The 12335-nt window shown below is 36.5% G+C and overlaps 1 protein-coding gene across 2 annotated transcripts in view; it reads right to left on the bottom strand.

The window, feature by feature from the left end:
- Zfyve16 (zinc finger FYVE-type containing 16) overlaps positions 1 to 12335 on the bottom strand; it is a 46450-nt gene that overhangs the window by 10692 nt on the left and 23423 nt on the right. For both annotated transcript variants that reach the window (XM_013349684.2, XM_026783725.1), the window contains 7 exons: positions 11996 to 12118; positions 10911 to 11066; positions 9838 to 10062; positions 6522 to 6604; positions 5371 to 5475; positions 4876 to 5023; positions 852 to 932 (listed from right to left, as the gene is read on the bottom strand). In XM_013349684.2, coding sequence (XP_013205138.1) covers positions 852 to 932; positions 4876 to 5023; positions 5371 to 5475; positions 6522 to 6604; positions 9838 to 10062; positions 10911 to 11066; positions 11996 to 12118 — 921 coding nt within the window. The remainder of the gene's footprint in view (positions 1 to 851; positions 933 to 4875; positions 5024 to 5370; positions 5476 to 6521; positions 6605 to 9837; positions 10063 to 10910; positions 11067 to 11995; positions 12119 to 12335) is intronic.

Below are 12335 nucleotides of genomic sequence, written 5' to 3'. Positions count from 1 at the left end.
TAATGGTAAAAAGGATTGGTACATTCACTTTGCAAAACAATTTGGAAATATTCTGGCAAATATACATTTACCAATCTAATTGATTAAGAAATTCCAATCTTATATATTAGCACTACTGGTTGTCATAATAGAAATAAGAAACAATCTAGAAGTTCATAAATTATTACGTATTCACAAAGTATTTAATAGCACTGAAGCTGAGCAAATTATAGTTGTCAATATGCATAAACCAGAAACATGAACAATGTGCATATGTATATATTATCCTTTTGCTTTATTTTCAAGACAGAGTTTCTCTATAGCTTTGGAACCTGTCCTGGAACTAGCTCTTTAGACCAGGTTGGCCTCGAACTCAAAGAGATCCGCCTGCCTCTGCTTCTGCCTCCTGAGTGCTAGGATTAAAGGTGTGCACCCCCACTGTCTAGCTGTAACTCTATTCTTAACAGCATAACTATGTAATATATTGTGTAACTATACTCTAAGACAATAATACAGCAGTCAGTCTAGTAGCTAACTCTTGAGGAGAGGAGAAAGAAGACGTAAGTAGAACCAATACTGTCATGCTCTAGTGCTTGACTAGGGGTTATTTTATTTAAGTTTGAGGTACTGACTGTTCTTAATAACTTACATTATTTTTTTTGTAAAAATCAAATATACTCTTTGGTTGTTTCGTTTTTTTGGTTGGTTGGTTTCTGTTTTGTTTTTTTGAGGTCTCACTATGTAGACCATGCTGCCCTCTAACTCTGAAATCCGCCCACCTTTGCCTCCCAGGTGCAATATTTTGAAAATATATTTCTTAAAGGCAAAGGAAAAATAACTTTACATTAAAACAATCAAAGATAAAGTCATACCTTCAACTATGCTGGACTTGGCAAGAAATCCTGAAGATGTTTTCAGAGCACCGTTGAATACCACGAAACTTGCTCCTGTCACTGATAATATATAATAAATTATATTTTAATCTGTTTATCTTATGCTATATTCATTACTCAAAATGTTGAGGTTGCACATTTTAAGTATTCAATAAATTTTATGCTCATAACACATCAGAAATATGATAAAAAACAAGATTAAAATATTGTATAAAATAGTATTTATAACTAATGATGTTTGTGCTTTTGTTAATGAGGGTGCCATGAATCAAACTCACTGAAGGTGAACACACAGTGTGAAAGTCTCTGTGGCACCCCCACTTGACAAAGTTAATCCGAATGTAACCTTAGGGGCTGGGGGGAGTGTGAAGTGTTTTCCCATACAAATATCAGTGCCAACGCTAAGATCCCCGGGCACATGTAAATCCGGGGTGTGTGTGTGGTGGCCTGCCTGGATGCCAGTCTGTGCAGGCATGAAGAGGTGGACTCTTCAGATCAAGCTGGCTTGCAAGACTAGCCATATCAATGAGCTCTGAGTTTTACTCAGAGACCCTGCCTCGAAGAGTAGTGGAAGAGCAATGAAGCATGATTCCCAAAATCAAACTCAGGTCTCCACAAGCACAGGTACATGTGTCCACATGTGAGAACATACACACATGTCAGGTCTCCACAAGCACAGCTACACATGTGCACCTAAAGACATGTAAAAACATACATGCACATAAACATCAACACCACACACAAATGAGAAGAAAAAAGCAAAAACAAATACAACCTTTGACACTAATTTCACTTCTAGGAATAGAAACATGTATGTATATAAGGTTATTCATAACAGCATTTTTACAAATATCTGAGGAATAGAAGTCATTTATGACAATAATAGTTAAATGATGAACAATTATCAAATTCTTTATTAATATAGAATAATCTCCCAAGAGTGTTAAAAACAAGGTGCACAATGAAACATGTTACAAGCTGGGTCTGAAAAGGTGGGAGGAAGACAAGCCCTGGTGTATGCACACCCACTCACTTGCTTGATCACATACATTAAAACTAGTATCTGGAGACATACACAACAAAGTAAACCGTTTGTTGCTCTGTAAGAGGATGGTTAGATGGTTAAGAGAGTACCTTTCACCACAATATGAATACAAATAGTCTGAATCTTACTATATATGTCCCGATAAACAAATAAATACTTAAAAAATACTTAAAACTCCAGAATTTTAGGGATCATGAAGATAGTTTAGTCAGTGAAGTTCTTGCTGTACAGGAATGGGAACATGAGTTCAGGTTCTGCTGCCTTCGGGTAAAAGATGCAATGTGGTGGCTGCGACTGTAATCCCAGCATTGTGGAGGTGGAGAAAGGAGGATCCTGGGGGCTTGCTAGTCAGTAAGTGTTGTGAGATATTTGTACACTGTGTGAAGGTGCATTGCTGTGACTGATATAATAAAAAGCTGAATGGCCAACAGCTAGGCAGGAGGTAAAGGCAAGATTTCTGGGGAGAAAAGGGAGGAAGGGAAGGAATCTAGGCACACAAAGGATGCCAGGAGACACGAGAGGAAACATGCAAGACGGAAGAGAGGTAGCCTACGAGAAACTATGCTATATATGGTATCCAACATAAAGATTTGAATATCCAAACACAGGGCCTGAGAAAGCTAAGAAAAGTTCTAAACGAGGAGTTGATGTGACTTCCTGGTCCACAGTCTCTTAGGTGGACTGATGCTTGAGCCAGCTGCCATTGCCATGGACTAAGCGGACTGTGCTGAGGACAGAAAGACTACAAGACAGGGGACGGATATGCGGATCCCTCTGCTTGGGAACAGCTCTGAGAGCAGATGAGATGTGACTCATTATTACATGCCATCCTTTCACATGGCATGGATAGAGATTTATATTTCAGTTTGGTTAGGTAGCACAAATGGACTTATAAAACTGGCAGATGCCATCTACCTGCTCAAACATAAAACAAAATATCATCTTCAGTTGACTTGGACACACCACACATCCAATACCCAAGTTAATACTGACATGTTAACTTTAAAAGCTGGCGTGTTTTCAGAAAAAAAAGACTAGACACCAATAAAGTACCCCAAGGGATCCAGCCTCTCCAAGTGCCTCTGCTGTAGTTTCCTCAAAATTCTGCATCCAGAACTGCTCTTCCAGTTTAATCAGGTAATATTATATGCTCCTCAGATCTTTAATGGGGTTAAAGACTAGACAGTTATAGTTACAGTTTTCCTTGATACCAAATTCAAAAAAGAAATGCACATGAGAGATGTGGGGTTTATTAACCCTTTAAGACATAAAAATCTAAGTTGTTTATCTAAGAAGACATTTTAGGATCTAAAATGATATTTTTATGATGGTAACACAAGTTATGATAAAAGAGGTTTAGGTATAAAGCTATGGACTCACCAAGATAGGACAGATAATAAAGTACTTTCTCCAAAATTGCCAAATACAAATGGACTTGACATTGTGAATGTAACTCTTACCTGATAATTGTTCTTACAATATATAGTTTTACTATGTTAAACTCTATTATATAGAATTAAAACCTTTGCTTTTTATTTAAACAAAAGAGGGAAATGTTATGGGATATTTGTACACTGTGTGAAGGTGTTTTGCTGTGATTGGTGTAATAAAAAGCTGGATAGCCATTAGCTAGGCAGGATGTAGAGGCACGATTTCTGGGGAAAGAAAGGAAGAGAAGGAGCAATCTAGGAGCACAGGAACACCAGGAGACACAAAGAGGAAACAGGAGGTACAAGATGGAAGAGAGGCTGGTAGCCAATGAGGAACCACTACTATTACAGGTAAGTCTAAGTGGCTCAGGCTCAGTGAGACCCTAGCTAGAAAACTAAGGTGGAGAGAGTTGAAAACATCTATGTCAATCTCTGTCCTCCACATGCATACATTCTTAAATTGCAATGACAAAAATGTCAGTTAATGTTAAGTAAAAAAGCAAAGTATAAAAGTATAAACATCAAGCATAAAACTATCTATTCAACCTATGTATTAAGAAATAAAAAAATACAGTAAAATGTCAAAGATGGCCTTATTTTGGGCTCTCTCTGTTTGAGTGTGTGTTTTTGGGTGTGCATGTGTGTGTGTTATATGTGTGATGCAGATACCCTCAGAGTCCAGAAAAGGGCATCACATAACCTGAAGCTGGAGTGATAGGCAGTTACAAGTGGCCTGACATGTGTACTGGTAACCAAACTGGGTCCTCTGCAAGAACAGTACACATTCTTAACTGATGAAGTCCCTTTCCAGCCCTAAAAGATTTATTCCTATCAAATCAGGTATATGTATGTGTGGCGGGTATATGTGCACATGAATGTAGTTGCCCACAGAAGGAAAAGAGAGCATCAGATCCCCTGGAGTTGTAGTTACACAGGATTATAACATGTGGGTGCTGAGAACCAAACTCAGTCAGTCCTCTGTAAGAGCAATGCACATTCTTAACTACAAGCCCTTTCTCTCGCCCTTCAGAACATTATCATAAGAGTAGTGAAAGCATCAGGCTATCTCAGTGCTGCCCTGTGATAGTGTGTTAATCACTTCCACTGGACTTTCTGTCTGTCACCGTCACTGCAAGTCTAGCAATGGCAGCAGTCAGAGCTGAGGACGATGTCACAGAGGCTGCCCACTCCACCATCTTCATCTGTCCATTATCCTTCACCCTTGCCTACATTGTGCCCTCCTAAGTAACAGGAGCTGAGTAGAGGCTGAACAAATGTAGAAACATCTCATTCAAAAAGAAACTATGGAAAATAAGTTTCTCACACTATGGGATACACTAAAGAATAGACTTCCAAATCTTTACATCTAATGTAGCCAGAAATAAAAACACAAAATAAAGCAATATTTTCAATCTATTCTTTATAAAACAGAAATTCTAAGCATACCACTAGATCATTAATTCAGGAAATATGTTAAGGAATTTATTTCTTTCTGGAGGGATCTCTTAAGTGGGGTTTCATAAATTACCTTTTCTGGGCTGACCAGTGGCACTATTGGCCTGAGTTTGATAAACTCCCTCACTCTGTACACACACCAGATGAGAGTCTGCTTGTGTACTAAAACTAGCTCCAATGCTGATGACGTGCTCGTTAGAAGAGTTTATCACCTTCATTACCTGAGGGAAAAAAAACCCACCATATTTGTTAAGAAACATTTTCAACATTTGTGTCTAGTCTAGAAGTCATATTATTGATCAGCTTCATAATTACCAAGCTTTGGTCTGAACAACTTCTTGGGAATGTGACAAACAATACAAAAGAAAAATCTCAATTAATAGATAAAACAATAAAGGGTTGAAATAACTGGATCAAGCAAATTCTCTATTAACAAACCAATTCTAAAAATGTAAAAACACTGTTATTATAAAATAGGTACCTTCATTCAAAACAACAACAAAAAGTCTAGTCTCAGGAACTCCACTCTTCTGCTATCTTTAGACCTGGACTGAGCAAGTATACTTACATCACTGTACTTTTTCCGAGGTATTTTTATACAGCTTTTTCCCATTTCCATATGAATCAACAACTGATCGATGTTATGCAATGTATACTGGTAATTTCGAAGATCCTACATAGAATGATCACAGTTCCATCAACATTTGCCCATCCACTAAGCATTTTCATCTGTAATTGTAGTTTAAGCCTTCTGACACAATTCTATCAAAATGCTACCCAGAAACAGTCCCAACTTGAAAAACAAAACACCCACCCATAAAAAAACCACAACTCAAAAGTAATAAAGAATATTCTCAGAGAGAGGGGCTACAGTGTTTGAAGATCACTCTCCTTTCCTTTTACAGTTCTTCCCAAACAGCAGGGGTTATTTTTATAAGTGTTCGCAAAGGCTCATATGTTTAAAGGTTTGCTCATATCTCGTGGTGAGGCCTAGGGCTCTGGAGGCGTGCCTCTGCAGAGAATAGTAGGATTTAAGTCCCTTCTGTTTCTTTCTTTGCTGCCCAGGCACTATAAGATGAACAGCTTCCTCCATCAAGTACTCCTCGTGATGCCACCACATGCCCAAAACAACAGAGCCAAGTGACCCTGGACTAAATCTTCTGAAGTCATAAGAAACAGTACACCACTCTCTTTACAAAGATTATCTCCTTTATTTTGAAAATGTAACAGAAAACTGAGAGCCTTCAAGCTAGAGATGGGAAATTAAAAGTAGGTTTGCTAACTACTTCAGCAAATATAAAATGACAAAGTTCTGGGTAGAAGGAGCCTCAGATGTCACCTTATCCAGGTTTCCTACTACAAATGAAGACACCAAGGTCATAAACTGCTCACACTCACAACGTTGATTTACTTTTCTAACACTTCCCCTAAAGCTCCATTAATTTCAGAGGTGTGTGGAGAAGTTTCCCATTGCCCCCAGTACATAAGAACAACAGCAGAGCTAAGCAAAGAGCACTCAAGAGTTAGGGACCCATGGATCATGAGACACTGTATTCTAAAATGAAGCAGAGCTCATTTCTATGATGGGGACATATTATAGTAAGTCTTCAAATACCAAATGCTCCAAATTAAAATGAACAAATAAAACTAGGTCAAATATACTAAATAAAAGTTTAAAGAAGCAGTATTTAAAAACAACACAATAGTTCAGTTACTTACAACAAGTAAGTTCATAATAGTGTGTCCTATTTCTCCAAAAAGAGGCTTCCTGCCTCTGACACTTGTTAGAGGAGCAGGATATGCTGCACATAAAAATGAGTAATTGGTCACTATCAACAATAACAGAAAGTCCTCTGTTTATTTTATTTATTTTTAATTTCAAACAAACAATACATATAAACACCACTCAGTCAGTTATCAGAGAAAAGTAAAAGATGCCTGTGCATCTGCTAGATGCTACACTTACTGGTAACCTTCCATGGACCGCCTGACTCAAATCCTAAAACAAGGGTGTTGACACCTACTTACAGATAAGAAAATTGAGACAAAGAAACATGCTCATTTAACTGTGGAAAAAGATTTGAAAGTATGCTTTTCTGATTCTGAGGCATTTAATGCTTTATTTCCATAAACTTTTCAATGGAAAAAAAGTACAATAATTGCTTTGACCTCTATAAAGTTTTTCTAATTTAATGAGAAATTGAAAAAACTTGGCATTTTGATGTTTTCTTCTGTAGTGTTGGGGACTGAATCCTGAGTCTTATACATACTAGGTCAGCACTACACCACTCAATTAAATCCTGGTGCCCAAATTAGAGACTTTAAAGATATTTACAGTCAATATTATTTTGTGGTAATTCAAAAAAATGATCATATATTTTTATAGTTCTTAGGTCATGATGATAAAAGGAACATAAAGAGTCAAAGGATCCAGGACAGAAGAAGGGCACAAACAAGGGCCTTGTTGAATGTCTACTCTCTCGTTAGGGTGCACACTATAAACATAGAACACTAAAAAGAAGACACCTTGCAGCCAACACAGAAGGACCCTGATGCTGACAAAAGGGGTAGACTTTTCCTATGATGACAAAGAACTGACACATTTTTAACATTAAGCTCTCAGCTCTTGAGATAAGCAATCTAATATTTCTGGTATCTACTATACAAACATTCTTCCTTCAACTTCTAAGAAACACTGCACATCTGGCACTATTTTATAACCTGGAGTCAGAGCACCACATCCTTGCTAGTACAAATATATTTTGTAATCTTAAAAAAAAACCTCCAAAGTTATTTGGACCATAGAAGGTCTAGACTGGTAAAAACACGGTTAGTGATAAAGACATGACTAAGAGGAATGCTTGCATTTCACCTTATCTTTTCATGAATGAGGTGCATCCTGTAATGACTAGAGGTCATTTTACTTGAGACACTGAACAGGTTATGGCTTAGAATGACATGCTATCAGTGTTACAATCTTACGACTAATGTTAAAACAGGTAGTCACTGATCAGAGAAAGCGATGTTCATCCTTAATCTTGGGACTTTAACTTGTGTTACTAATTTCCCACACATATATTGCATTAAAGATTCCAAGTCAGATGTAAACAGGCGTGTCAGTGTCAGTCTCCCTACGGTCTGGCACAAGAGAACACACAGGGCACTGCTGAGGCTAGTCCATCTCCACTGACGACTCTTCCCCCACTATCACACAGCTTTGAGTTTCAACGCTGTGATCTTTTGAGAAGTTCCTCATGTTACCACACAATAAACATCACTGTAGGGAAACTAGTCTTACCATTTTTAGGTGCTACTGTCCAAGCTACTGGCCAAGCCCACAGACTGATGATTAACTAGTATATTGCCCTAATCTTCATAAAAGACAGCATTCAAATGCTTTGATCAGCAACAAAACATTGAACTGGATGAAGAAAACGCTGGCTCAGTAAAATGCTGCGAATTCTTGGAATTATACTCAAAACCTGAGATTAAAGCTAACTTTCCTCATAACAGAATCAAATGCTTAACTCCTTTTGTTTGTTTGTTTGTTTGTTTTTCGAGACAGGGTTTCTCTGTAGCTTCAAATGCTTAACTCTTAAATAAATAATAAGAAATACGTATCATCAAAGTCAGAATTTAACAGTTTGTCAAACAGAGGATTAAAACAAATTATCTTTCAGAACTGCCCATTCTGAAATAGAAATAACTTTTATTTTTCCCAAAACAAAATTGTCTCCAATATTACTTACTAAATTATTTAAATCACATGCCTCGTAGTTAGATATAATATGTGGTAGATTAACAAAAATTACTTCTTTAGAAAATCCAGAAATAAAGAAACAAAGGAATGTTTAAAGTTTAACATTAGAGGGGGCTGGAGAGATGGCTCAGCGGTTTAAGAGCATTGCCCGCTCTTCCAAAGGTCTTGAGTTCAATTCCCAGCAACCACATGGTGGCCCACAACCATCTGTAATGAGGTCTGGTGCCCTCTTCTCGCTAACTGTATAAATAATAAATAAATACTTTTTAAAAAAAGTTTAACATTAGAAATAGTTTGGAAATTACAAAAATAACTACATACAAAAGTCTGTAGTTATTTCAAAAGCAGGCATGTAAATACACACAAAAGCATGTATCTACGTGATATATTCTATAGCACTTTTGAATAATTAGCTAACCATTACGAATATAAAAATCAAGAGAGGAATGTAAAACTTAGGGAAAAGGCAACCACCATCTCTAACCCACTATCTCTAAAACCTTTGACTACATCAGCAAGTAGACAACAATACTCCATCTAAGAAACACTGCTTGTATTGATGACGCAAGCGTGGGGGGGTGGACAGACAACACACACATAATTTGCCTAGTGCATAGATAAACTCTCAATAATATATGGTCCTAAGAAAACTTCAACAAAGGTAACAATGTAAAGAACTTTGCTTTCTTTAGAAATAGAAAAGTGCAATCAAGCATGCCGGTGTAAGCCTGTAGCCTCAGCACTTAGGAAAAGAAGCAGAAGGATCAGGAGTTCAAGAGCATTATCAGCTTCAAGTGGTCTGAGGGCCTAGAGTGGCCTCATATAAATGAGACTGTCTCAAAAAAAATTAGATCTAAATTGTGAGCTAGGTTATAATTTATGAGCATCCTGAAAAAATTTAAATTGTGAGCTAAGATATATATAATTTATGAGCATCCTGAAAAAATTTAAATTGTGAGCTAAGTTATATATAATTTATGAGGATCCTGAAAAAATTTAAATTGTGAGCTAAGTTATATATAATTTATGAGTGTCCTGAAAAAAATCTCAATTGTGAGCTAAGTTACATATAATTTATGAGCATCCTGAAAGCTCACGGCACACAGGCTTTATCGCACTAACCTGATACAGCCAGACTGTCTTGGAAATTTAAAAATCCACCAAGTCAAAGTAGTTCTAGTAATTTAGTAAAAATTGCTTAAATAATTTCCCTGTATCTATTGTTTCATCATCAGTACATCTGAAGATATGATATCTTATTATTCTCAAACTTACCTTTGTATTCTGCTCCCAGTCTCAACATTAAGCGCATAGGAAAAACCTTTGCCCAAGGAATCTCCAGTTTCTGGATGAGAATACCGCAGAGAAAAGGACTCCTTGGTATTGGGAGATCATCAAGTTTCTGAAAGGTAGGTGTAATAAACAGGAACCCTCCGTGATCCTTACTATTGAGAAAACTCTCAGTAAATGTCAGATTGTCCAAGTTTTCTATGTACTTTCCTGGAAATGATATTATTAATAAAAATATTTTAAGTTGTTAAATTATTATTTTGATGAAACATTCTGAGACTGAATGCCCTAATATAAACCTTAAGTAAAAGCAATATGCTTTTGTTTTGTTTGTATTTTTACTCATAAAGCCTGTATTTGGACTGGGGTATAGCTCTTTGGTAGAACGACTTACCTCAAGGCCCTAGAGATTTAATACATGGCACCACGAGAACATTAAATAGGAGTGGGAGGAAGAGAAGAACCTGGTGAACACTATGCACAGAGTTGAGCCACTCCTGGAGATTGGGTTGGGGACTGTAATTAAAAATTTGAAAATGTTTCCATTCCTAATTGTTTTTCTCCTTTGTGCATAGCAATAAGAAAAATCATCCCCTACATCTAGTACAGATGATAAGAAGACAGATACATTTAAAAAAATTCAAGGAGGGGGGCTGGAGAGATGGCTCAGAGGTTAAAAGCACTGACTGCTTTTCCTGAGGTCCTGAGTTCAATTCCCAGCAACCACATGGTGGCTCACAACCATCTGTAATGAGATCTGGTGCTCTCTCTGGCGAGTAGGCATATATGCAGACAGAACACTGTATACATAATAAGTAAAAACCTTTTTAAAAAAAAATTCAAGGAGACAAAGGTAGTTCCATTTTTAAAATGAAAAAAAAATCTATGTGGAGACATTAATCACATAAAAGTCTAGATTTAAGGAAATTAATGGAGCTTAAGCTCTTTAATTTCTTCACAAAATAAATCTTTAGTATAATTAGCATGGCTGAAATATAAATGCCTTTAACTACTTTCTTCATCCCCTAGTCTCAGCAGTTCAAAATAAAATAGTGTACCTTTTAAAGCATCCTTGTATATGGTGATGAACAATCTAAAGATGTCCTTAGGAACTGTATCCTCATTTGGCAAACATAGCAACAAGATAATAATTTCTGCCTGTCCCAAGCCGTGCAATCCATTGGTTGAGAAGTACCAATATTTATCTGAGGCATCTTGAGGAAAAATGACATAAGATTATAAACATCATATTTAAATTTAAAAATTAAACAGTTTTTGAAAAAATACAATTTATCAAATTTAAAAAATTCTCTTGATAAAAACTGTAAGTGTTTAGGATCCATGTAAGAAAGACCAAAGATTATTGTAGAAGTAATAACAGTAAGAAACTTTAACGTAAAAGATACACTAAAATGCCAGAAGAATTGTATTTGTTTCAGAGGAAAACATAGATTAATGCATTATTGAGTAGCAAAAATTATTTATTATTGAGGATAATTAACTTATTTTAATTAAGTCACATCATTGACTTTAAAAATGCCTTAAATGTGGTGACCCAGCATTTGAGAGACAGGAAAGAAGGCTGCTGTTAAGTCCAAGGCCTGCCTGATCAATACAGTGAGTTCCAGGCCAGTCAGGGATATGGAGAGTCTCTGTGTTGATAAGAGAAGAGGAAAAAGTCTTTATTGCTACCAAGCCATGATTCCATTTACCATAGTTGACTTTATTTAAAAGGATAACAGCCAACAGTAAACATCCAAACGCCCTTCAGCTAGACTGCGGAGGCAACAGAGCAGCAGAATGCTTAGCTCCCATACATGATGCCCTAGGCTGACTAACCATGGGAGATGGGGAGAGAGGGAAGGGAGAGAGCTATAAAAGGGGAGAGGGAGAAGGAAATGAACAAAACAAAACGCCTCGACTAAGCTGAGCATGCCTGCAATCCCAGCACTTAGAGGTAGAGTCAGAAGAGCCTCAAGTTGGAGACCAAACACCATTAGCTAAAATTATATATAGTCACATTTGGCTGGAAAAAAATTCAATATATTTATTTTTCACTATCGTCAATAAAATGTAACATGAAAATATAATTACTTTAGATATCTTTACTGAAAAATAATCAGAAAACTAAATTTCTACTTACAAAATACTAACTTGACATTCACAAGTAGGTTAGCATTGAGAACAAATGTGGCAGGAGGAAATCCTTCACTTTCAAGAAGCAAAATGATCTGCTCATGAGATGGGTGTTCTTGTATCACAGGCACTAAATAGCAGATATATATTAATCAGGATAATTATCCTCTCATATGCGTATGATAAAAAGTGTATAAATCTACAAATAGACTGATTAAATTTAAACAAAACAAACATACTTCTTAAAACCAATTACCACTCTGTTCTATAATTATATACTCATTTTACCTTCCTAACATATAACAAATAGCTATAACTCAGATATATATGCATATACTTTTTGTGTA

The sequence above is a fragment of the Microtus ochrogaster genome, chromosome 19 (genome assembly GCF_000317375.1).
Source record: "Microtus ochrogaster isolate Prairie Vole_2 chromosome 19, MicOch1.0, whole genome shotgun sequence".
Taxonomy (NCBI): domain Eukaryota; kingdom Metazoa; phylum Chordata; class Mammalia; order Rodentia; family Cricetidae; genus Microtus; species Microtus ochrogaster.
The sequence above is the reverse complement of the archived record's forward strand: the minus strand, read 5'-3'. Positions and strand labels throughout refer to the sequence as shown.